The sequence below is a fragment of the Phaethon aethereus genome, assembly GCF_964289735.1.
Source record: "Phaethon aethereus genome assembly, chromosome: 5".
Taxonomy (NCBI): domain Eukaryota; kingdom Metazoa; phylum Chordata; class Aves; order Phaethontiformes; family Phaethontidae; genus Phaethon; species Phaethon aethereus.
In genome coordinates, this window is record NC_138579.1 from 59927714 (window position 1) to 59953405 (window position 25692).

The window sequence follows — 25692 nt, forward strand, 5'->3', positions numbered from 1 at the left end:
AGAATCAAAATTACACTAAAATGTACCATTTTCTGGAGGAATTTTCAAAAAGCATACGATAAATGCATAAATTGGCAAACCCCAAGTTTTTCTACCTTTTATTTAACTAGCGCAGCTTCCTTTCTATTTTTCAGGTTGCTAAAATACTATCTGAATGTATTTCTACATTTCAAATACAATGTATTATATCTCCCTTTCAATACCACTTTCAAGGATTTCCTCTTCTCAGCACAAATCCCAGAAATGCTTAATAATGACTTCAAACAGTATTGTATGTATTTTCTGCATAGCCTTCTATGTATCTAGAATTCAATTCTGGTCACTGATCCAGGCTTAACTTCTAAATCTTTATGTATCTCCACGGTGGGGGGATCATACTGCCGAGCTCAAAAGAAAATGACAAAGAATTCCTAGTAAATACGTTCATACTTTATCCATGGAGAGCATTCTAGGAGTCACAAGGTTAAAAAGGGGCAGTAAGAACGTACATGTCATTAGAAGGATATGTTAAAGACGAGCTAACTGTTTAAACAAGCCCCACTGAATTTAGGGTAAGACTCATGAATCACATGATGCTTTGTCTTTGGTTTTTTGTTTTTTTGTTTTGGTTTTTTTTTAAGACAATATAATCTACTAGGAGACAAAGCCATGTGCTCTCAGGGAAAACCAAAAATACATTTCCTTTAAAACAAAGTCCCATCCTGAGAAGCAGACATGTCTGAGATATGTGAGATATGCTGAAATTTATGAAATTTCCTGAAATATGCTGGAATGTATGATGTTTCCCTGAGGACATAGCTTGCGTTATCAGTAAGACAGCCTGTATTACCTTTATAAAGCTACTGCTTATCTTACAATAATCTTCCCAATAAGAAGTGTGACTACTGAGAGCTACTATATTCATATAATTAACACTTTGTTTTGCTACAGTGATTTTTATTACATGTTTTGGCAAATCTTTTTTTTTTTCCTAGAGTGCTGTATGAAAATTTGCTTCACTGGAGTGGAGCTTGGTTCATAATATAAAGGGACAAGGATTCAGAGAGGGTTGCTGAGAAAAAGATTTAATTCTTAGAATGAACAAGTCAATAACATAATAGCGTGTGCTTTCAAACTCCATTCTCCAAGAATCCTAAGGACAGACTCAAAATCAGACACAGAGACTTGAGAGGACTCAAGGACAGAAGGCTTTGTGACAGAAGGTTTTGTAACACTGAGTTACTGTTGCAAATATTTGCTATTGTTTCAGCGGCATAATTAATATCGTGCTAGTATAAAATAAACTGCTTTGTAATATGCAACATAAGGGTAGCGTTAAAAAAACCCAACAAACTAGTTTCCTCGTGTGAATGAAATGGCACTCATCAGTGAGTGGTTAGAAGCTAACTTGAAATAGTGTCCTTTCTTGTGTATATATGTACAAGGGTATGTATATATTTAAACACAAAGTTAGAAACCGCTGCCTGTTTAAAAAAATCTCTGTAAGAAATTAAAAACTTGAACTAACCACCCTTTTTGTGCAAAACTGCCCTTGTTCTGTTCCCAGAAGATTTTAAAGATTGTTTTGGAGCGTGCTTTTTGTTTTAAACTAAGTTTTTGTTTTTAAGCTAAGTGGGCTTTTTACATCATTTCATTCCACACCAAAGGTCTTAAGACACTTAGGAATATGTTTTTTTAAACATCTGATTTTTTTTTCATATAATCAGATACAAGAATTCTCAAATAATCCTCTATAAACCTATAGTGTGCTGGCAGGTATTACTGAGGAAAATAATACCTAAAAAACTCACAAATATTCACAACATTTGGTACATCTAAATTCTCTAAAAACACCCCTCGTGATCAAAATATCTATAACTAAAAATTCTTGAAGTTTTTTTTTTCCATTCTGCACTTCTTAAACCTGCAATCGAGGCTGAGAGGTAACAGTTCTAAAATATTTTCTGGATGTTTTTGGCTTTAATCTGTGTTTACTAAGAATTACAACATTCCTTTACTGAAAGTATTCAATTGAAATCAAGCTGTGTAAAAAAATAGCCCTTTTTTCTATACTTTCTTGCTGTGGATTATGATGATTCAAGAGTCTAGAAGGAATATCTTAATTCTAGTACCTTTAAAAGCCCTAAAACTTATCCAGTATTAGATTTTTCACTTGAAATCCATTCTGAACATAGACTTACTCATCAAATATCAAAACAATACACAATTCTCAGTAGAACACAATAACTGAGCACTTAAAAAATGCAAAAATTGTACTAAAAAAATATATGATGAAATGGAAATCAAGAGTTTGCTTATGTATAAGGAGGACACCTGCAAGTATTTCATAGTATTTGAACACCAGCCTTCTAGAAAGATGTGCACAAAACCCTCTGACTTTCTAGTGTTGATACCTGTCTACGAAGCCAAAACAAATTATTAGTTACATTTATTTCTTTCTTCTATTAAAAAAATTGAAAACACATTGGCTGTAAAGCACAAGATCACACAGGCTCCTAGGGACTACTACAATGATGCATTATTGTATAGCCAATATAGGTAATCTTCATGCTCACATATAGTGTTAACCTGTAAGTCTGTCAGATTTTTATCTTTACTACTGTAAGTAGTAGATTTTGGTAAGGGTCTTCAATTTACTGAAAATTTTGGATGTCTAGTCAGTGTAATATTTTTTTCTTGCTGATTTTTCATGATAGTTTCTTTTAAGAACACAAGTTCATATACACTGTGTTAGAAGACAGGTCAAAACTCAGCACTGAAGTCCCACTGACGATCAACTTTTCTACCTAATAGAGTATGTTCTTGGTAACTAGAAAACTAAAGTCTTCATTTCTGTAGAAGTACAACAACAACAGGTTTGTGACCTGAACTCAACTGTAGTAAGCCTGGACTTCACAAGTTCTACCTTCCTCCCAAGGACAAAAGGACTATGCTCAAAAGGCGACACTTACTGGAATAAAAAGAAGGGGAAAAAAAGAAGAAATAAAAAAAAAAAAAAATCATCGGTTTAATTTAGGCTATTAAGCAGTGATGATATAGTTTGTGAGGCTTTCATAGCTTCACTAGGGAAATTAGTCTGGTTTTTCTGCGTCTTAGTGGCTGTAGATTAAGCTTCAGTTTGTACTCCACAAAGGCATTTCTCACTGTAGTTTAATCAGCACCAATATAATTTGATATTTAAGACTACTATTTTTAGCAACCATTTCGATGTATAAACTTGATGCCACACAGAATAAGATTTACTGCAAACACGTTTTTATTACGTTTCACTAGTTAGTCTCTCAGATGTTCACTACATTTTAACTGGCCCTGGAAGTTGAATTTGAAATGTTTGCTGTGATACGAATGCAGCAGGTGTAGCCCCAGCTTTGCTAAGTTGGACTAAAGCATTGCTTTATTTGCGGAATTTATGAGAGTGACCAAAATTGAGGGCATGTAAACACACCTCTCACAAATCAGCAGGTCTTGTAAGGAATAGCAGGAAAAAAAACAGTAAGGGCACTGGGAAATATCCAACCTTCTCTGTGAGTTTGAAGAGGGACAAATGAAAGCCATCACCAAAGCAAGGAGGCTGGTAGGGGCAAGGAAAGCTCACTGGCCAACTGCTCACATATCAAAAGGGATAAGACGCATCGTCTCTCCAGTCTGGCAATCCCTGTCACTTGTTCAAGTTAGCAGGTCCTTGGAAAAAGCAGTAAAAAGCAGCCGGGAGCTGCGCGTACGTTACTGCCGCGCAACCCGTCATTGGCCAAAATCCCTGCGGGAGGGAACTGCTCAGCAGAGCCGCGGAGGGCCAAGTGCAGGATACGGGTCTCCTGCACGCCCCGTCTGCGCAGCTGGGCTAAATCCAAGTGCCTACAAGAAACCTGTGTGGGAACCGTGCAATAGTTACCTAACGTAACCGACGTAACTTCATCGATGATCTTAACTTCAAGCTGAACCTGGAATTTTCAAGGGATTGATTCCCCATCTAAAAGTTATTTCTAAATTCTCTTGACCGTTTTCTGCCTTCTGAATGCATAAAAAGCAGAAAGTCACCTCATCAAAACTGGCCATATTTCAGCAAAAACAGGAAAAAAAAGAGAATAGGAATCTTGTGTGCTTGCATTTGAAAACAAAATTATTTTCATTTCTGCAAGGTACCTACAATACAAATGAATTTATCACGAGAGTATTTGACTTGTCCTGTGTAATCACAGGTCATATAAAAATGCACAAATAACTTACAAGAAATAACAATACAATACAACCCTCCCCCAAGAAATAACCAAGGTAATTTCTTTAGGTATCTTTCACAAATGCCAGTTTAAAGCGAGCACTTCACTGGCTCTTGCCCTTTTATTTCCTAAATGAAAGCTTCACAGCCTAAGAAATATTAAAATTATACCTAAGGAGAGGTTCTGAAGTTTGGGGGGTTTGTTTTGGAGCTTTTTTTGCATAACAGAAGTGCTCTTCCATTGAGAACCTAGTCACCAGTACTGACCAACTTCCCGAAAATGAGTTGCTCAGATTGGAAACGGGTGTGGATGGTGAAACCCAGGCCAGCTACTTCCACTGACTGAAAAACTTGTACAGCCCAGACAGCTGCTTTGGCATCAGTTGTTTTCCTTCTCTTTTTTACTTTTTTTTTTTTTTTTAATACTCTGTATATAATACAGAAGAATATAAAATAAATAAAATCAAGTGTAGAATATAGACATCTAATCTGGCATTTTCTTATTCTCAAGATAGCGACTAACGCAATACAAAATTATTGTTCCACAAGTACTTTGAAATATATGTATTCAGGAATATCAACAGTATAATGACCGTGAAGGAAACTTTCATCTCATAGAATCAAACAAATTATAAATAGTAAGACTTTTGATTACTTGCCTTTTTTAAACCATTTAAACCATTAATTAAATTATTTGACCAAGCCACCAAGGTGTTGTTTCAAGCCTTGCATGTTGTTTACTGAAAACAAGCAGTTCCGAATAATAGCCTGAGCCCGGTTTCCTCATGCTACAAGACACAATCGTGTCTGTCTGTAACCTTGAACCGTATACTGGTCTTCAGACTCCACACTACATCCGATGCTAATTTGTCAAGGCATAAATAGACAACATGAAAAACAACAAACAAGTTGATTTTTACAGATTACTCTTTTGCAGTCTACAGACAGACATCCTGTAAAATATTATACATATGCTGGAAAATTTTGAATGGAGGCTTCCTGACCTTCACTGTTTTCAAGTATTTAAAGAATCTGTAATTTGTACTAAATTATCTGACATCCTACATCAACAAATGTATCATTCTGCCTGCTTCCTGTTGTCCTAGAATTTAGGTATTCATTTAAGCATGATTAAAAAAAACCCAAACACAAAGTGTACTAGACAAATTATTAGCTGTCCTCTATACTGCATCAAATCAAATTATTATCACTAACTTCAAACTTTTGTAAAGAGTTATAAACATAGGTTCGGAAACTCAACTAGTTGAATGCATTATTATGCCAATATGCCATTCTTGAATTACTGGACACAAGAAAAAGCTTAATAGACAAAATAATCCATAACTTAGCCAGATTAATCCAGGAAATAGGTCAACAAAGACTGAAAAGCCTTTCTGAAAGGCCACTGGAGAGTGCATAGTACAAGTTCTGTGCCAGGCAGTGTCAAGCTCTAAAGATAACTGGGAAAAAAGTAGAGAAAAACAAAACTCTTTTCATTTTTATTTTTAGATGTAGCTGCATAGCACTGCTAATGAAGAAAATACAGGCTTAACTAGTAAGTAAGAGGCGACAATTGTACTCAATACTCATATAGGTAATCCTCGTCAATCCAAAAATTACACAGTATCTCCAAACAACTAATTACACACAGTTAAAACAAACCCCCAAAACTGCTATGTCACATATTTCAGGACACATTCACATTCAGAAAAGAATGTTGTTCTGTTTTTAGAGTAGGACTGCACTGCACACTACACGATTAAAACAGAGCCAAACTTTCTCACAAATGGGCAGCAATCTAGCTGTGCCAGCAAAGAGTTTTGTGAGGGTTAATTTATCCTGCTTTCTGGCTGGGTAACACAGAACATGAGTCAGACAAGGACCCCAAGAGATTAACTTATTTGGTCTTTGTCAGACTTAGGAGGAAGAGAAGCAGTCTCTAAAGCACAGAGCCTTCAGCTAAGGCTCCCTCAAAGAATCAAACCTTTAAAGAATAAAGCATTTGTACTGATTTCTGACCACGTAGAAGCAAACATGGGTGTGACACAGAGTACTGAAATCAAAACACATTTTTAGAGATAAACTTTTGATTTTGGAACTGAAGTGAAGGCAACTCCATATCTGAACCATGAATGTTGCATGTTCTTTGTAAGAAGCAGGGCAGAATGAAGGCTTCTCCACAAACCAGCCTTTGGGGAGAATGGGAAGAGGTAAGAAACAGGAGGACCATACAGAAAGATTCTGGTATAAAAGCCATAAAAGCCAACTGATCATTAAACAGCATATCAAAGAGAATGTGTGTGTGTGTGTGTGTGTATATCTATAAAAATAAAAAAGATCTCTTCAGCTGATGGATAAACGTTCCTACCACTACTGCTCTCCCAAAGTTTAACAGTACCAACTGTGTTCTGTCAACACAGAGTCAAGCAGATGGTTGTCATCCAAACCCAAAATTACACAGGCACAAGGAAACAAGGATTAAGCACAGTATATGATCTAATTAGGAAGACACATGGTGATGTCTGTCATTTGCATCTTGATACCACTTCATTATTACCGATTTCATTAAATCTCTTTGCAGACCTACTTAAAGGAGCAGCAAAAGCCCTCTGGATTTCTTGAGCCTTCAAACACAACTCTGCCAATACACTGACTTAACATGATCAGCAAATCTTTTTTTCAGAGACGATGATATTGCTAAAGATACTTAATAATAAAATATTTAGATAATAAGGTCTTCATCCCTGAAAGAGAGAAATGCAATACCATTTCATATGCAGTTTTTAAGCTATACATAATCCAAAGTGAGACCGATAAGCTCAAGATTTATGTGAGTGTGTTGAGTGAGTTTTCTCAATAAAGCAGAAACTACAAGGGAAGGTAAACCAGACAAATAATGGTTTCATATATAGAAAGTACTCACATGGCAGGGAGGCAAATGAAAGCAATAACTTTGAATTAGACAAGCATAATGTGCATTACCAGTTGAAGGTTTGCAACCGATCGTATGTCTGGCTCAGACAGGCTTGATAGATGCTATTAAAAAGAGATTTAGTTACTTTATTTTAAATGTTGGTTTTGCCTTTTTTTTTTTTCCTTTTACTGAACACACATCAAATCCAAATTCCAGCAAATTCCAGCAAAGAATATATGCCAAGAGAATGTCAGTCGAAGTACGTTTGCGTATAAAATTCTATCAGGTTTGCATGGCAAGGTTTTGGTATTGGGGTGCTGGGGGGGTGGCTTCTGAGAGAAGCTGCTAGAAGCGTCGCCTGTGTCCAACAGACCCAGTGCCAGCCAGCTCCAAGACAGACCCACCACTGGCCAAGGCCGAGCCCATCAGTGAGAGAGGTAGCACATCTGTGGTAACATGTTAAAGGGCGGTGAAAAATGGCAACAGCAATTGCAGACAGAGAGGAGTGAGAAGATGTGAGACAAACAACCCTGCAGACACCAAGGTCAGTGAAGGAGGAGGGGGAGAAGGTGCTCCAGGTGACAGAGCAGAGATTCCCATGCAGCCGTGATGAAGACTATGGTGAGGCAGGCTGTCCCCCTGCTGCCCATGGAGCTCCATGGTGGAGTAGATCTCCACCTGCTGCCTATGGAGGGCCCCACGCTGGAGCAGGTGGATGCCTGAAGGAGGCTGTGACCCTGTGGGAAGCCCGTGGCCCGTGCTGGAGCAGGCTTATGGCAGGAGTTGTGGACCCACGAAGGGAGAGAAGCCTGCGCTGGAGCAGATTTGCTGGCAGGACTTGTGACCCCGTGGGGGACCCAGGCTGGAGCAGTTCATGAAGAACTGCAGGCTGTGGGAAGCACTTACGTTGGCAAAGTTCGTAGAGGACTACCTCCCGTGGGAGAGACCCCAGGCTGGAGCAGGGGCAGAGTGTGAGGAGTCCTCCCCCTGAGGAGGAAGGAGCGGCAGAGACAAGGTGTGATGAACTGACCACAACCCCCACTCCCCGTCCCCCTGTGCCGCTGAGGCAGGGAGGAGGTAGAGGAGATCAGGAGTAAAGTTAAGCCCAGAAAGAAGGGAGGTGGGGAGAAGGTGTTTTAAGATTTGGTTTTATTTCTCATTATCCTACTCTGATCTGATTGGTAATAAACTAATTTCCCCAAGTTGAGTTTGTTTTGCCCATGCCAGTGATTGGTGAGTGATCCCTCCCTGTCCTTATCTTGACCCACAAGCCGTTCGTTGTAGAGTCTCTCCCCTGTCCAGTTGAGGAGGGGGAGTGATAGAGCAGCTTTGGTGGGCGCCTGGTGTCTAACCAGGGTCAACCCACCACCAAAATTAAATTCACAGCTGTTAAGGGGAAGATAATCTTCACGCAAATAAAATATGATATTAATTATTTTCTCCTAGAGGGAAGGTGGCAAGCAGTATTTCTCAATATTGAACTGTTAACTACCAGATTAAAACAGAACTTTTTGCTCTTTTACTGTCTATTTCTATATGTATGCAGGCATTAACATTTGAGTAACAGTCTATTCTGATGAAATAGGATTTATTTTCACATCTCATTTCATATCTTATCTTCTGCTTAGCTATTTAGTTATCTAGTAAGATACCTAAAATAGGAAGCTAATTGGTTTGGATGTTTATCCCATAAATATCAAGTATTTCAGCCCCGAGAGATTCCTAAGTAGAAATAAACAATAATCCTGTACGAAACTAATATCAGGATACAGAATTTCTGTATAACCCTCACAGGCCCACACTAACCAAAACTCAATGAAAGAATTCTGTAAAAGAATTTTGAATGGACTGGGATAACAGATACATACTAATGAACTGAAATGCTGCCAGATTTCCCTATGTAAAGCTGGGAGAGTGCTACTGAAATGTTCCCACATTTCTAAAAATTTTTATAGGTGACTTTCCTTCTTTAGAACTGCCCTTTTAAGAAACATGAATTTCTTGTTTGTACCAAATATTTTGTGAAACCTTCTCTCCCACATACATCAAAAGATACATTAGAAAAATAAGCACATGCTATAAAAATTATTTATAGCACTTAAATTAGCCAAAATTACCTTTCTTTATTCTGATAGCAAATTTAAAATTGTAATTTGATATGAAGGAGAAATTACTTGCAACTGCTGATTTATTTAAGTAATCAAAAAAAGATACTGCAGTTTATCAGCTCTCCAAATTGATTCATATATGGTAAACTGTCTGAAAGTAAAGGAAGATTTCTGTTCAGCCACCAACAGACACTTTAAATTTCAGAAAGAGTATTAAATTTTTTTCAAACAACCCAATGGGTTTTTAAAATTCCATGTCAGAAATTAGGAAAACTATTACAACAGAGAAATATTAGTTTTTCTGACCACAGATTCAAAGCTGTAGCAGGATTAATAGAAAACAAAGTTATAACCATGACTTTTTAGAGACCATTGGAAATTACTCTGCATAGAAGCTGATTAGCAAAGTATGGAATCTAATAGGGAAGTGCACATCAAAATTAAATTATTCCGTCTATCCCCTCATTGTCCATCTCGACAATTAAAGAACTGTCTAGGAATAAAGCCTGAACAACTTTTACAACTTAATGACAGGCTTTTTATGGGACTTAGCCATGTTAGCTAGGTAGCATCAGAAACCTGGTATGGTGATGTCCACTTACAGGTACAAACATATCACAGAACCTGATCTTGACATCTTAATCTTTATTTACTCACAGGCACAATTCTGCAAATACAAAGGTATATGCTAAAGGTACGAAATCGGGAAATTTCACTTCAGCCAACACAAGAAGCACATGAAAATACTTAATGACTTTTTACTTTCCTGATGGATACTTTTGGCACAGTCTCTCATACTTGAGACAGCAAGCCTCAAGCGATCTGAATCAAACTACAATAACTAATTTTAGATAAATACACAGCATATTTATTTACATAAAATTTTAAACGCAAGTATTTCACTCATTGCTAAAAATAAAGCCAACAGATAGGCAAAATAGAGAATTAAACCCACAAAAATATGCGTAGCTGCAATGTGAAAAAGAACAGTATAACATATGGGCAAGAATGCCATGTGTAATGGATTGTAAAATATTCTTAGGAGAAATACCGCAAATTAAATCCTGATGGAGCAAGTGGATACTCATAATTTGACTGGATTCATTCAAAGCAGAAAAACGTCCCTTAACAAAACAATGCAGAGCGAGAGTAATACCATTATGATCCTTAGAAAGAAAATATCTAAGAAAGAGTATCGTCATTCTCAAACTGTACACAGGAAAAATGGTCAAGGATACACAAGAAACTGCAAACATATCTGTTTCCTGTCTAAGGACTACAAAGTCTTTCTCAAGGGACATAACTACTGAAGCATTATATTAATGGAATCAAATAAGTGCAAAGACAACAAGAACAGAGGTGGCTGATCAGGATATTCTGTCAGAGCCACTGTTGGTCGATGTTCATGGAGCATAAACCCACAAACATTAAATTAAGGAAACTGCAAAACATCGTAACCATGAACAATTTTAAAAGCCACTTTATTTTCTTAAAAGATCATATTTGGATTCTCTGCAAAACGTTTAGCAACCTTTAAAAATTCTTTTGTTGTGAAATTGTCTGTGATTTTCCTGACCTCCTGAGCTAGCGATACCTCAGCCCACACTGCAACTAAATAGCAATACTTGAAACATGATTTTACAAGAACAAATACATGGAATGAAATTTCTATAGAACTGTATTTCCTTTCCTCTCAGCAGAAGTATTAACACTGAAGTTTTGAAATTTAAAGTTTTGCAAGGTCTTACAATTTAACTGCTATCAAGTTTGCTTTGGAATAATTAAAAAAGTTGCTTCTGCATTCATACCAGCAGAAGTAGAGAGAAGAGTAATCAGTCCCCAGTAGGATCTGTTTCAGTATGTTCTATAAGCAAAGGTAAGCTTCTTTTGCCTTTTTTAAATTTGTTTGTCTATTTATTAGACAGTTGTTTTTTGGAGTTTACATTTTGCTTATCTCTGGAAAACAGTAATTTGTTTTCACTCTTCTGAGAAGTGTTTTCTGAAGTCCTACTATAAATAGAAAGTTACTCTCTTCTCAAATACCTCAAAAGAAATTTTCACTTAACAGTTTAAGAAAGTTTCACCTCATTGTTACAGAGCAAACAGTAATATGTAATTTTATCTTTTTAATCTTATTTTGAAAGCTTCCTTTTAAAAAACAGCTAATTAACTACAGCACTTTATCAAATACACAGCTTCAAGTTTCTTCACTTTAACAGTAGTATTAACTTATGTCAGGTAACTTTTCTTTCTGAGATTTTTAATTCACTTAAACTGAACTACTGCATATTTTGTCTCATTAAGAGAGGCATTAGTAATAGAAGTTCAGACTGGATAAAAAGTAAGCGAGCATCTTATTTCATGTGCTTCACTGTTGTGCAAAACAGCAAACACTACAAAAATATTGGTCACTGCCTCCCAACACATTCCAGAACCCTGCCTACTGACGGCTGGCATCACAGCACCAGCATTACAGCGGTAGATGACAGAGCTCTCAGTGCATCCACACATGCCAAACAAATGTAAAAAAACCTGAGCGGCATGTACTGAAGGAACAGTTTGACATTACTTGACTGTAAGCTGCTCAAATGGCTGCCATTGAAAGGGATGGTCTTATCCCAGCCACACGCTACTGCTGCTTTCTTTACACCTGCATTAAAGCTCACAAGAGTCCAAGGTGAGCTAGTTCAAGCTGGAAGAGGGATGGATCTATTCTTACGGCAGCACTTGGCTATTACAGTATCACAGAATCATTAAGGTTGGAAAAGACCTTTAAAATCATCAAGTCCAACCATCAACCCAACACTGATATAACCACAGCATCAAACCAAAACCTGGGACTGCTGACAGAAAACAGATGTGACTTTCCCTCCTTCCACCCTCACAATATTTTCTGTCACCTTAGTGAGATAGAACAGCTTGGCATGGGTGAGCCAAGCACCACGTCAGCACAGGAGATGGGGCAGGACTGTGCAACTGGGAATGGACATTCACAAATGCAGTGGCTGCCTGGGGGAAATGAAGCCTCGGCGACACTGTCCACAAAGTGCAGTTACTTGGGAGTGCAGAAGAGTCCCTGTACAAAAGTCATTATCACAATATCCCTTTATTTCCAACACCATACTTTCTTTTTGTTCTGCTGTTGCAGCAGTAAGAGCCCATTAGCAGTAAATGCCACATCAAATCCCTTGGTAATCTACTTGTTCTTTGACAGACTACACAAATCTACTTTGAAAGCTTGAACAGCAAATTCTCTTTTGCTGGGTTATAGAGCTAATCGCAGCCTCACTGGCCACTGCGATTTAAACGGAAACTACAACATAGGCCAGCAGCATCCACTCATGCAACATGTGGTGCCAGGTTCCATAGGCTGGAGAGTACACAATTTATTAAGGTCAAAGACTGATTAGAAGTTTCTTGATTATATATACTTCAGTAAAACTGTCTTAATTTAATTTAATCATACATGCTGCTAAATTCCAACAAAGGGTACGTATGTTCCTACGCAAAATACATGACATCTCACGGAAAGAAAATAAACTGGGTGACTTGGGTAAGAAGTTTGTAAACAACCTGAGCGCACTAAAAAAGAGTTCTGGTTCGTATCACTGAAGTCTCGTAACAAACATGAGATGTGGAAAGGGCACACCTAATGCATCTCCCAGTTATAGGTATTACTCTACTGAAAATGCTGTGTTTGGTCAATTAATCTGCACAGCATATGAAATCCCTCATTGCTTAGCTGCCCTTACATTATTTCTGAACATAACAAAGTATTAAAATATAAATAATTCTTGCTCTATGTTGAAGACACTAGGATTTTCTTAGTCAACAAGTTTCCTTTCATAATGTTTCCCAGGCATGTAAATACACGTATATATTTATCAGGAATGTCTTTTCCCATTTATACAGTAATTCAGCAGAGTCATCTGTTGGCATAATGTACACTACATGAGAGGCTGAACATTGTATCTCCCCTAAACCAGAATTAAAATAACGAGAAACCATTTCATTACACAAAACATTCCTTGAAGTGTCGACAAATGTAGCCATAAGCAAAAATTCTGGGTATTTTAATATATCCTAGATTTAGAAATATGGGACTGAAGGGTCTATAGACAGTGAAAGAGTCCAGTCTTTTGCCACCATGACTATATCAGACAATCCCAAATTGATCAAGCTTCATCTTAAATGCAGTGATACTGCTCGTCGTTACTACTCACAACAAGTGTTTCAGAATTATCCTCCTCCTATCATTAGAAATAATCTTTTAACTTCCAGCCGTAATTGATTCATGACCTTTTTATGAGTTTGTTCTTGATGCAGGCCATTTTCTGTAGCTTAAGCAGGTGTAACCATGAACTCCACTCTCTGAACAATATTGATGTAAAAAGCAGCAAATGGTATTACATATGGAGCAAAATAAAAGGATAAAATAGAGCAGAAAAACCTAACATCGTTCAAAAAGCAGCCTTTAAAAGCCAGTATGAGCAACAATTTAAATATTCTTTTCAGATTTTATGTTATTTTGGGATTTATGTTTTCTAAAGGAGGCTACACTTTTCAAGCAGTAGAACTACTTTTACTTTCATTCAAAATAAGAACGTAAAGCATTGCATGTCCTACAAGTATTGTGAGTTTAAAAATTAGCTATCACAAAAGTTAGCTAATTTGAGGAACATCATAATTCAGTTTTTCCCTTTTTGATTGGAGATAGGTATTTTCTAATTATCGTGGTAAAATTAGTTAATTTTAATATTATATCATCTTATAAAATTTATATGAAAATGACAATGCAATTTAGAAAGAGTCATTGGGGTTTTTTTTAAAGTATGAAATGTCAAATATTGTCTAAAAAAAATTTTTTTTTAAAAATCACAGAAATAGTAAGTTCTGGCTCTACTTGCTATTGTTTTCCTGACATGGTTCCATATAAGATCCATCTACCTTAGGAACTATTTGAGGTATATCAGATGAGAGTGCAAATCTATAAAATAACAACTGTCATTATAAAAAGTAAAGTCAAAGAGACTTTAGTAGGTAGCCATGGATCCCCCTGTTCAGCAAAACACAAGGCTGAAAAAGAAAAATTGCTCTAGACTCAGCGGTCTTTTGAAAGAGCAGAACAAGAACAGGTGAGCTATATATCAAAGTGGACTGTTAAAGATTAAGCCATGTGCCAAAATACTGTGTTTACAGACATTTAAACTAAGAGCTTGTCACGTATTTTTAGCCACAGCCTGAAGAAATACTCAAACTCCCAAACATTAATATGCATCAGTTGTTCCACAATCCATGACCAACCTGATCCATCTCTAAAGTGGGCCTACTTAGAGTATGGGATTGGACCTTTTCACTTTCAGAGGTCTGTTCCAACCTAAATTATTTACAGTTCTATACAAGCTCCTCCATCATGTTAAGAGCCAAGGAATACAGGCACCTAATCCCTCTGTGAAGGAACAATTGCCAGATCATTCAAAACAACCAGCTTTACCTTCCCTAAGTGCAAACTACTGCAGATAACCTCGCAGTTACTGCTCCAAGTTCACACACCATAAATGCCCAACCTCGCTGTGTACTGGGGTAACAGAGGGTATTTCTCATTTTGATCATCTTCAGAAACAAAAAAGGTAAAATTTGTTTTAAGTTATTAACAATAATATAAAAAGATATAATTAGCAGCTAAACACACATTATAATCTGTCATTTACCTAATGTTTTTTAATGAATTATTAGCCCAGTGTTTAACTATGGACCAAGTACACCTATGTTATTGGAAAAACAAACTAGAAGCAAGTGTCATTCCTATATCAGGCCACTAGCCAATATGTATCCTCTGATCTATGGTCAAGCCAGCATTGAGTTATTGTATGTTGAACTCTACTGTCTTCTGAAACTGAAGAATTATTTAAGTAGTCCGTTCACACTACTGGAAGTTAAATACTTCCAATACAATTGGGCTCTTTCTCAAAAAATACTGTGTAGTCCAGAATGCAGTTCCTCTACTTCACTTACGCATTCTAAAAAGCTAAAAGAACCAGCAACAGCAAAAGGTAAACCTTGTGAACGAGCCACAAGGTAGTTTATGCCAGCTCATCAGGAAGTCAAATTGCAGGGTCACTGAGAACGAAGATTGAAACAACATCCACAAGCATAAGACTGCTGTGCTTCTGGGAAAGGCAAAATATCTGCATCCTGCTTGTTACTGTTGATCAGAAATGTAAAATGGTGTTTGGATCCAATTATTTGAGAAAATATCCACCTTGCTGTTTAAGCCCTCCCCTATCCAAGAAGAAGATAAGTTAAGGACTTACGATGGAGGGCACTTGGGGCAGTGTCTTACGATCTTGCATGAGAGTACACTCTTTTGCCAAGCATTAGGTTCTCTTGCTCTTCAGCTACATGTGACACTTAACTACTCAGCCTCTCCCCTATACAGAATGCAGTTTAACCATAAGAGCCTTGTAAATCACTCACCTTCGACAGCATTGCTAATACTGCACTCTTTTGTTATATTTGTGTCTACTAATTTGCACCCTAATTTGTGATGACGGTCAGTAGACTACCAGATCTTCCTTTTCTTCAGCAAAGCAAAATATCTCACACTTGAACTTTTCTGCTGCCTAGTGGTGTTGAGGTCTGACTCAGCACAATGATTCTTTGTACTTAGAACTGAAACAAAAAATTACAGATGCTCTCCACCAGATCACTCCTCTGCATTCTCCATAGGTCAACAGTTGCTGAACTGTGGGATGTTTATCGTTGCGGTACATAATCATGCTCCAGTAGCTCACGCAGTAATTTCCGAGGTAGTGTGTTGGGAAGCGGGTAGATGTCGGAAAGGTTGTTAACAGATGAAGCCAGCTTTATTGTCGAATGCTGAAAGTCTGACCAGTGTGCATATTTTAAGATCAATAAAGACGTCTTCCTCAGGATCAAACTAAACCAAGCAGGTAGCGGTGCATGACTACATCTCTTGTAGGACTTGCAAAGCTTGATTTTTAGTATCAAAGGGATCAAAACTTATTGTGAAGAACTAGTATCAAGGTATCAACTTTCTCAAGACTTTTAGAAGGTAAACAGTGAAAACTGAAGAACCACCAGCTGCCAGGGACCAGCAATGGCACATTGCTCCATAACAGAAGGGAAGACAGGTGCCAAGTATGAAAACAAGACAGGAAGGGGCAGTGCCCTCACCAACAAGTGGCAGAGTCCTACAGTACCCAGAGAAAGATGAGTTGGGTAGGTCTGCTGACAGCAGCTATGTTCAGCCAGACGTTGAGATAGCCAGACCAGATCATAGCAATGAGGAAGGTCTGAGGTCAAGCCAAGAAGTCAAGTAAGCATGGCAGGGTCAGGATCAGGTCCAGCAATGGCAGCCAGGTCAGTCACAGTGATCATCAGGCAAGTCCACGGTCTTGAAGAAGACCTGAGATCAAGCCAGTATGTCTAGTCCATGGGTGAGGATCGGGGTCAGAGAGATAGGTTGCCAGGCACAAGCACCAATGCAACATGGCTCAGGCAAGGATGAAAAGCATGGCCTGAGCTTAAGTACAGCATCCAAAAGAAGAGGTCAACAGGCTCCTCCTTCTCGCATCTTTCATACAGCTCTTTCCTCAACAGTCTGAGCCAAGGTTGCCCAACTGTGCTACATCAACACTGACCTTGAGCACAGGCAGCTCAACCCTGCAAGGAGTGGTTCGAGAAGCTGTTGATGTGTTCAGGGCCCTGAAATCAGCTTTCCAAGGAAATACTTACAAGAACCAAGGACAGAGCCTGCTGAACTATCAGCCTAGGCAGAGATTTCGAGTCTTCTGAGAGCAAAATGTACACTGAATGTTATTGGCACAAGTAAAGAACCACTTAAAAAATTGTGTTTTAATGAGTTAACCAAAATTGTAAAGTGCATGTCTGTCAGTTTAAAATCCCTTTCATGTACAAATATCTACTTCCAAATAGAGACAGAGCAGTATACCTTCGTTAAAAAATAATTAAAAGAATGTTGTAATTAAGATCTTCTTCCCAAACAAATTTTTGAACTCACTAAATAATTCTAGTATATTCATTACCAAAACAAAAATATTAAAAGCCCCACATTTGTTAGAAATTAACGAAGAACAATCAAATGACTGAGAAATGAGAAAATGCAGCATTTCTTTTACTTCTGTACAATTTGATAGTCCACCCCCAAAATTATAAACAGGTATGATAGTTAATATATGATCGCATCATTTTGTTATGAATGGATTTATCACTGTATAACAGTTTTTGGTTTTGGCTTTGGCTCCATGACATTTTAGCTTCAACAGGTTTTGGCTCCATGACTGTTTAAACCAACAAAAATCAACACTGTCAGTGTCTCACCATGGAAACATGTGGAAAATCATTCACTTCTGTTTGCTTGCTTAGTGTTAATTAATTGTTTTTAAGCAGCCCTCTGCGGTATCAGAGAAATATCTGCTCTGGTGCGAAAGAAAGGTAGGAACATGCAATTAGGGAGAAAGGACAGATAATACACCGAACTTCTCAGTCTTAAGTCACAGCACTGAATTTTGGAATTGAATAGCCATATTAAAAAAAATACGTTACCAGTACTATTAATACTGGAGTGGAGAATTTTAAACTGCTTGTACTGAAGTACTTCCCTGCTCATCAACTCTGCCATCATCACACACATCTACCCTAGTATTTATATTTTGTGCAACTGTAACAATCTTCAGATTTGAATCAACAAATCACTTCTGACATCTGGAATTACTGATATTTAATGATACTGCAGTCTTCAAATATATTATTTATAAAGTACTAGCTTTAAAAACTTCATATACTGCCTAATGGTATACGCACAATTTCTATATTAAAAATATTTTAAGATATGTAAAAAGGCTGAAGGATAATGATGTTTAACACTTTCATATGAGTTACATCATAGGTTGGAGAAATGAAAGACAAGCTTGCCAAGCAACCTGGCTCAACCTAGCATTACCATTCACCTTCACCCTGTTCCATATATTTGACCTCTATTCTACACAGCCCTGAATTCAAAAGCACCCTTACCTTGTGTATTCATCCGGAAGATTCAAAGTAGAATTTACTCCAAAGTTTCATTTTTGCCATTTTTGTTACTTTCTTTGTAACACTGAAAGTCAGTCTGAACCCTACTGAAAATACCCGAGTGCTGAATTAAAGGTACGAAGAGGAAAACCAGCACAGACAAATGAAATGGAACAGAGGAAATAAGGGGATAGGAAAATAGCCCAGATAAGAGACTAAACAAGAAGGAAAGGAAGGAAAACTCTTTTGTCTTTGATTAAGTATTTGGAAAGTATGGGGAAACATTAATTCTTCAGGAAAATAAATTTTCATAATTGTTCTGCTCAGCTTAGCAGTGTGATTCATGCTACCAGTCCTTGAAACATGCAAAATTTAAAAGTGCTGGTTAAACCTTAGATTCTTGTTTTGCTGCTTAGGTCCCCAATATAATTTTGTGTCTTAGGTTCTTTGGAAAAAACTGCCTGTTGGGGAGATGGAGGTGTATGTCTCAGATACAAATGACTGAATATGGCAGTGCTGAATAACTATACTACCAGCAGAATGGAGAGGCAAGTAGGGTTGGAGTTCAGAGAAATGAAAAGAGCTTAAGGCAGAAACACAGGAATGTATTGTTAATAAAGTGAGAGAGAAGAGAAACATAACCAAAATATCCTTTGAGCATGTAGATGACTACTGTGTTTTGAAGCTTTTATAGATACCTACCGTCTTACTAGCAGACAATGAGAAATAGAAGAGTATTGGAAGTCTTCTAGCTACCACAGATAGTTTTTAAAAGTAACTTTATGATTACTGTTTTCCAGCTAATCCTTGTTGATGAAATCATTTTTAGGTGTAGTGATCCAGCTACAAGGCCTGGATTTTGTCACTTCTTTTTTTTTTTTTTTTTTTTTTTTAATAAAATAAGAATGTATGATTTAAAATGTCAAACACTGCTGTTCCTTATTACTAAGCTTAAAACCTTTGGGGATGTTTTTCCCAACTGTAGTTTAACGCTTAAGTAAAAATAAGGTCTATTTCCAGATATGCTGCAAACTTGGTAATACAGGGAGGGTCATCCGCTGACACAGTATTATCCTGCCAAGCAGAAAAAGTATGATGAGACTACTATTGCACAATATTTCTCAAAATAAATGTTGAAATTACTTTTGTATCTATTCATAGCGGTAAATTTTGTCTTGCTGCCCATCTTCTTCAAAAAGCGAGCTATTTTTAAAAACGTGATTTCTACAGTTCACAAATATTTTTCTAGCTACTCTTCAATTTTCTATTAATGATTTACACAGGATTAAGCGACTCCTACCAGAAGAGAAATAACTGAACATGTCGTTACTTGACAAACAGCCTAGTCAATATTTGTGTCCTAAACACAAGCATTTGGTGTGATAACAGCTGTCATTAAAGTAACTATCCAACACCACACTGGACGACAGAAGTAGAATGCTTTTGCCCAGGTTGGTAGAGACAAATATGCCTTAAGTTCCTGTTCAGATGGAACAAGAGAAATAGAGCAAGTGAGAATATTGTTACAAAAAACACAAAAAATTTCTGAGAAGCTCAACTATGATCTCCAGAGGAAAGGATTAGGACTTAGAAAAATAAACTTTTTCAGAGGGATGAGCTAATAGGTTCTACCACATCCTTCCAGACTCACTGCCTTGAACTCTTTATAAGACTACATAAAAAGTGAGAATGAATGAGAATTTATTTAAATTCTCATTTAATTTAAAGGGGGGCAGGGGGAGCAGCAGTGGTCGTAAATAAAAGATGGGAAAAGTAAGTCTCTTTTGCAAAGTGTTCAAGTAGCTGCTTAAAAAAAAAATAGGCTTATTTGCCTATTCCTTAACTAATTGCAGGCCCATTCCCAAGCAACTGCTACTTTCCTCATCACACAACAGAACAGGAGAGAGACAGGAAGAGGACCTACACAAGACCATTAGACAAGCTCTTCCTAATAGTTTTGATAGTCTTGTAAATGAGAAAATTATGCCGTAACAGAAAAGAAAGGGTATTGAGGCAATTTTTTTTTTTTTCCCTGAGAACTTGTATGATGTCTTCAGGGAAACAGGATGTAATCCTACAGCTTCTCTTTGTTAATATTTGCCAAGTTTTATAATCACATAGTTTCTTCAGACCAGCTGAAGTGTCACTAACCAGAATTGTGAGCAACATGCAAGCGTTCCTTCAATACCTCCCTTTCTATCCACCTCCTTCTGCTGATTTTCATATCTTTCTGTGCACCATAACTGGAAGGGGCACCTGGTAAGCACGGGCTTACTGACTCTTACTTGTACTTCTTACAAGCCACCAAAAAGCAAGAAAGACTGGACCTCCAAACATTTACTGGAACTCAGGGGAAGAAAAGGCGGCAGAAGAGCAGCAAAACCATAGAAACCAGAATGTTTACAGCAAGAAAGCTAATGGAGAATGGGAAAAGAAAGATGAAATGGTAGATAAAGAGTAAATAAGGGGTAAATAAGTAAATAAGGGGTAGAGATATTGGAAGGTATATATGAGCTAATAATGAATTACACAATTTCAAAATGTAAAGGTAAAGGATCATTGCCTACTAGCACAACAATCTAGGAGTCCTGGTCACACTCCAAACTCTTCAGTACTCTGCTACAGTATCTTTAGGACGTTACGTGACATCCATCTGTATATATTTACCCATTAATAAAATATGGCTAATAATATTAACTTAAATCCTATGTGTGTGAAAGCAAATTTAAATTCTCATATAAAAGTTTTATAGTTCTGTTTTATACACTGTGAGTGGAATTTTAAAAAAAGCTCGCTCTGCAAACATGCTCTTACTAAGAATCCAAGAGGAAAAGATTGTCCTCAGTTTCCTCTTCCATATTTACATTCCCACTCTGTCTTTGCACAGTTTCCCTCCATAAATCTGATGCATAAAATGACTTTTCAGATTATTTGCCTTTGTTGTCTTCCTCAGACTGATCCTGTGACAAAACACTACAATCCCAATTTGCAAAACAAAAGCCAAGTGTCATAAGACATTGTAGCTAGCCTATCTAAGCACTACAGAAAAGCTTTGCTTGCTTTGACATTTTCAGAAATGTGAATAGCAACTTTCACTACAATTGCCCAAAATAAACTGCCTCAACTTAGGTATCACATACGGTACTTACAGAACAAACATACCATACCCCATGGTACATCATACCGTACTTAGGGTACCTCACACCATATTTTATATCTTCTGAAAAGGGGAAAAGTTGTTGGGCCTACCCATGTTTAAAACATTACCTGCAATCTGATCACAGTAATCTTAAGGAAGCTTGACATAATAAGCCAAGTAAAATCTCAGGAACTGTGGTGAGCATAAGCAGCTTCTATACCATGTTAGACACATTTTTTAATTTAAATTGCTGTCGACAAAATAATAATATTCCTTTTGGAATAATATTCTTTTTGGAAGGCTACAACTAAATCTTATCATGAGTAGATGGCTTTGTGCTCATGAGATCTGATACTGCTTCCTGTGACATATGCTCTTACTCCTCTTCACTATTTTTTTTCCACTTTGCATCCATTCTTATTGTCCATTTATGAGAAGAATGGATGACAACACATATCCTGAGGCCATTTGATTGGCCTCATTTACTTGAGAATAAACATGAGGTTCACAGGTCCAGAAAAGACTATTAATTGTGCCCTTATACATGTCTGCTACAAGTTTGCGCTTCAAAGTCACTTCACAAACCAACAGAAACACAACTAACAGAGTGTTAAAATTTAGTGAGACACGTGAGATTAGTATTGAGGTGCCCAGGTAACAGTGACACAACATTATAATTGTAATAAAAAAGTAAGCATTTGATGAGAATTGTGTTAGATCATCTTCTTGAAAGATAGGGAATAATAGATAACAATAGAATAATATGAATTCCACAAAGTTACCAGTATCAGTACATGGTATCTTTTCTATAAACCTTTTCAATTACGCTAGTTTTATTGTTAACCTTCTTGGTTTTGTTTGGAGTTTGTACAGTATCCAAGGGGTGGGCAATCTTTTTACATGAATGTTTTTGTAATTAAACAGAGGCCAGGCTCACTTCTGCTCACAGGACACTTACAGATACTAGATAATATTGGAGATAACTTACCACAGGCAGGATGTACAAAAAGGTTATGTGAATGTCTGATTAGGGGATAAAAGCACTATTAGTCATTCTTTCATTCAAAAGAATTTAATATTTACCATGTAGCTTTCTTGGCACATGATTTGAACTGAATGAGAACAGAAAATATCTCATTCCGTAATTTAAAAAAAGAATTTTTTTTCAAAGCAGACCGAGACATACCCAGTTGCTGAAAGAGAAGAGCCACACTGGTGCCTGTAACAGGAAGGCTATCATGTAGAGGAGTCTGTATCAGTTGGCGGTCTCCAGCTCCCAAAGAAAACAATTTCTGTAGAAAGAATGTTTTTTAATTGAGTATAAATTTAATTTATATAGAATAAACAAGCTGTTGTCATAGATAAGAGATTCATGCTGCAAAAACTATTTATTTTGTATACAGAAGTTTAAAGTCGGTAAGAATAATTGAATTGACCAATAGAGATCTGAAATATAATTTGAGGACAATGGTATGTCTCCTTGAATGTATAGCAAGATAGTGCCTTCCTTGCATTTCCATTTAATTAAATAGTTATGACTTTGAAGGTATTCGATACGATATTTTAAATAATACATTGACAATCCTTCCAGAAAAAAACACACAAACCTTTAAAAACCATTCAAATCAGAAAAATACATATTATTTCTAACAAGTTCTTTGATATCTACTGGCTGCATGTATGTTTAAAGTATGAACATACTTGTGATATATGGGTATTGAAGAGGATACTTCTGCTACTCCTATGCTCCTGCTCTGCTTATTAAAGTAGAATTAAAGCTTCAGTTACCTTTCCAGCACAAGAACATACCTCCCTTGAGGGAGGCAGGAAATGGGAGTGAAAGGAATGCACTTGTGTATCACATCCCAAAAAGCACTGTAACTGCAAAATAACCTTGCTTTCCTCTGAGTAAACCCACACTGACATTCAGCAGTGGCGATTTCAAGCAGTTACCTCTAGCCACTACCTACCATGGGCTGGGGGGCCTTTCTATACAAGCAGTGAGTGTGGTACAACTCCACTCTGTACAGCAGCAAAGATGGTGAATGTATGAAGGTAGCAACCTCTAGTTCCTGCACAGCAGATATTTGAAACCAAAATGCTCCACAGTAAAAGCCAGCAAGTCCCTGAGCTGTAGCAGAGATGTTCTTCCCCAGCACTTCAGCAGTAGACCTGGGTAAAGGTCAATAACTAATTTTGCTGTTGATTATTTCAACAGTGGACACATGAATAGCCTATAGGAGGCTCCTCAAGGACATCTGGAGATAAACATCAGAAGAGTGTTCTCATTCTAAGAGATATAATTCAGATTCAGCCCTGGAAGCATAAAGCTTAAGAAAGAAAACAGAAGAACTTCATTTCTGATTAAAATGGTAGTTTGACACTAGCAAATTTAAGTTCAAACTTAAAGAACATTTTATTTGAAGAGAGAAAGCAGAAGGGAGAATAGCTAGAGGAGCATGAATTTTCCTGCCTCCTCTATTAGAGGAAATGGCCACTGGGGAAAACCGTATTTATGGATGAGCGTAAGGAGAAAAAAAAAAAAAGAGGGGGGGGGGGGTAGAAGAGGAGCCAGAAGTTCAAGTGGATCACCAAAACCTGTAATAAGAGGTTCAAATACCCCTGAACAAGAGGGTTTCTGATAGGGAGATACAATTTAATTACTCCCCTTCAAAACCAAAATGCTTGGGATACAAAAACAGGGATGTGGTTGCCTGGAGAGCAGCAAGGTAGATCTTGACTAAGCTGAGAGGACATTTTACCACTTAGAGCACTAAGAGAAATTCCAAAGCAGCCAGGGCTATGGGAAAAACAGAAAAGGATTAGGGATTTGGAGGATTATAAGAAGGTTGATAACCCATAGGGTGGGTAGGAAGTGTGAGAAAATGTGTATGAAATCAACTTTTAAATATTGTCATTTGTGTACTTAGTTTCCAGGTAAGTTTTCCATGATAAGGACAACAATTTCCCAGTAGTGTCACAACATAAAGTGAAGGTCAAGCAAATAAGACCCACTTGGCTTATCAGAAACCCACAAATGTATAGGAATAATTTATTTAAAGTAAATCAACACACAAACCTGACTTTCTTCTCACAGAAAGCATAGGTAAAAAGCAGAAAGAAGTGTAGTTGCTGGAAAACTTTCTTCTTATTTTTGAACGCATGGGCTACCTGGAATATTTAATTACCTCTGAGAAAACCATGTCCAAGTTACTTTTTTAGCATTCTTTCAAAGTTTTATGAAAATAGAAATGTAGAAGAGTTACCAAAGAAAAGGCCAGTGGAATCGTGAACTGCATCAAGGAAAAGACAAGGAAAAATGAACTAAAGTGAAGGGCATGTTAAAAAATGCCAATGAAAAAAAGCCTTTAAAAAAAATCTGTAGCAAGCAGAAATACTACTGAATACACATTATTATTAAAAACTAAACTTATACAAACTGCTTCATTTGTTACTGTGTCTTGTAAAAAGCCAACTCAGTGACAAAATTAACCCTTTGACCTTATCCTGGAATGGAATTTTTGCTGTCTTTAGAAGACAGGCCACAGGGAAAGCACTCACAGGCCACAGGGAAAGCACTCAGCTGAACTATGATCTTTTTTTCTTCAAAAATATTTCAAGAATTTACTTTTTGTTTTCTTCATAAATTAAATTAACTGGAAAAATACCCTTTTTTTCCATTTACCTGAGACCCGCCAGAAGCAGGGACAAGGCATGAACACAGATTTGCAATGAGAGTCTCCAGTGACACGTTCAGGCTGTCCACATACGCAGTGTAGATGAGGCCAAGGCAAGCCTAGAAAGGTAGACAAAATATCTTAGACTGCTATGCAGGGAAGGCAGATGCCAAATTACTTAAAGATCTACGTATATAGTTTTTTTAAAATAAGTGTCTTAATAGTTATTAATGTAGTGAAGTACTTTCCAACCGAAAATACTGTAATAATATACCGTAAACAGTAATCTCCTATAGAAGCAATAATTCATTTAAAAATATTGGCTTGGCTATTTAGAAGGGATATATGTGCTGGCAGGTGTAGATATATTCTTTTTTTAAAAGAAATTAAATGTTTAATATTTGTGCTTTATTCATTATACAAGAAGTGCTTTACTGCAAGTTATTTTTAAAAATTATAAAAACAACATAGCTTCATCTGTGCTTTGAATTCTATGGACCTAAACCTGACTGGTTTTCAGAGTAGAACACTGATGAATCAACGAGCTTTTGAGGCTCATTTTAAGACCAGCATCAAAGATCAAC

At 37.1% G+C, this 25692-nt stretch overlaps 1 protein-coding gene across 4 annotated transcripts in view; it reads right to left on the bottom strand.

The window, feature by feature from the left end:
* The window catches only part of SBF2 (SET binding factor 2), a gene marked incomplete at both ends in the record, with an annotated part of 278020 nt that overhangs the window by 122860 nt on the left and 129468 nt on the right, over nt 1–25692 (bottom strand). For all 4 annotated transcript variants that reach the window (XM_082000477.1, XM_082000476.1, XM_082000474.1 and 1 more), the window contains 2 exons: nt 22618–22723; nt 25117–25227. In XM_082000477.1, the coding sequence (XP_081856603.1) occupies nt 22618–22723; nt 25117–25227 (217 nt within the window). The remainder of the gene's footprint in view (nt 1–22617; nt 22724–25116; nt 25228–25692) is intronic.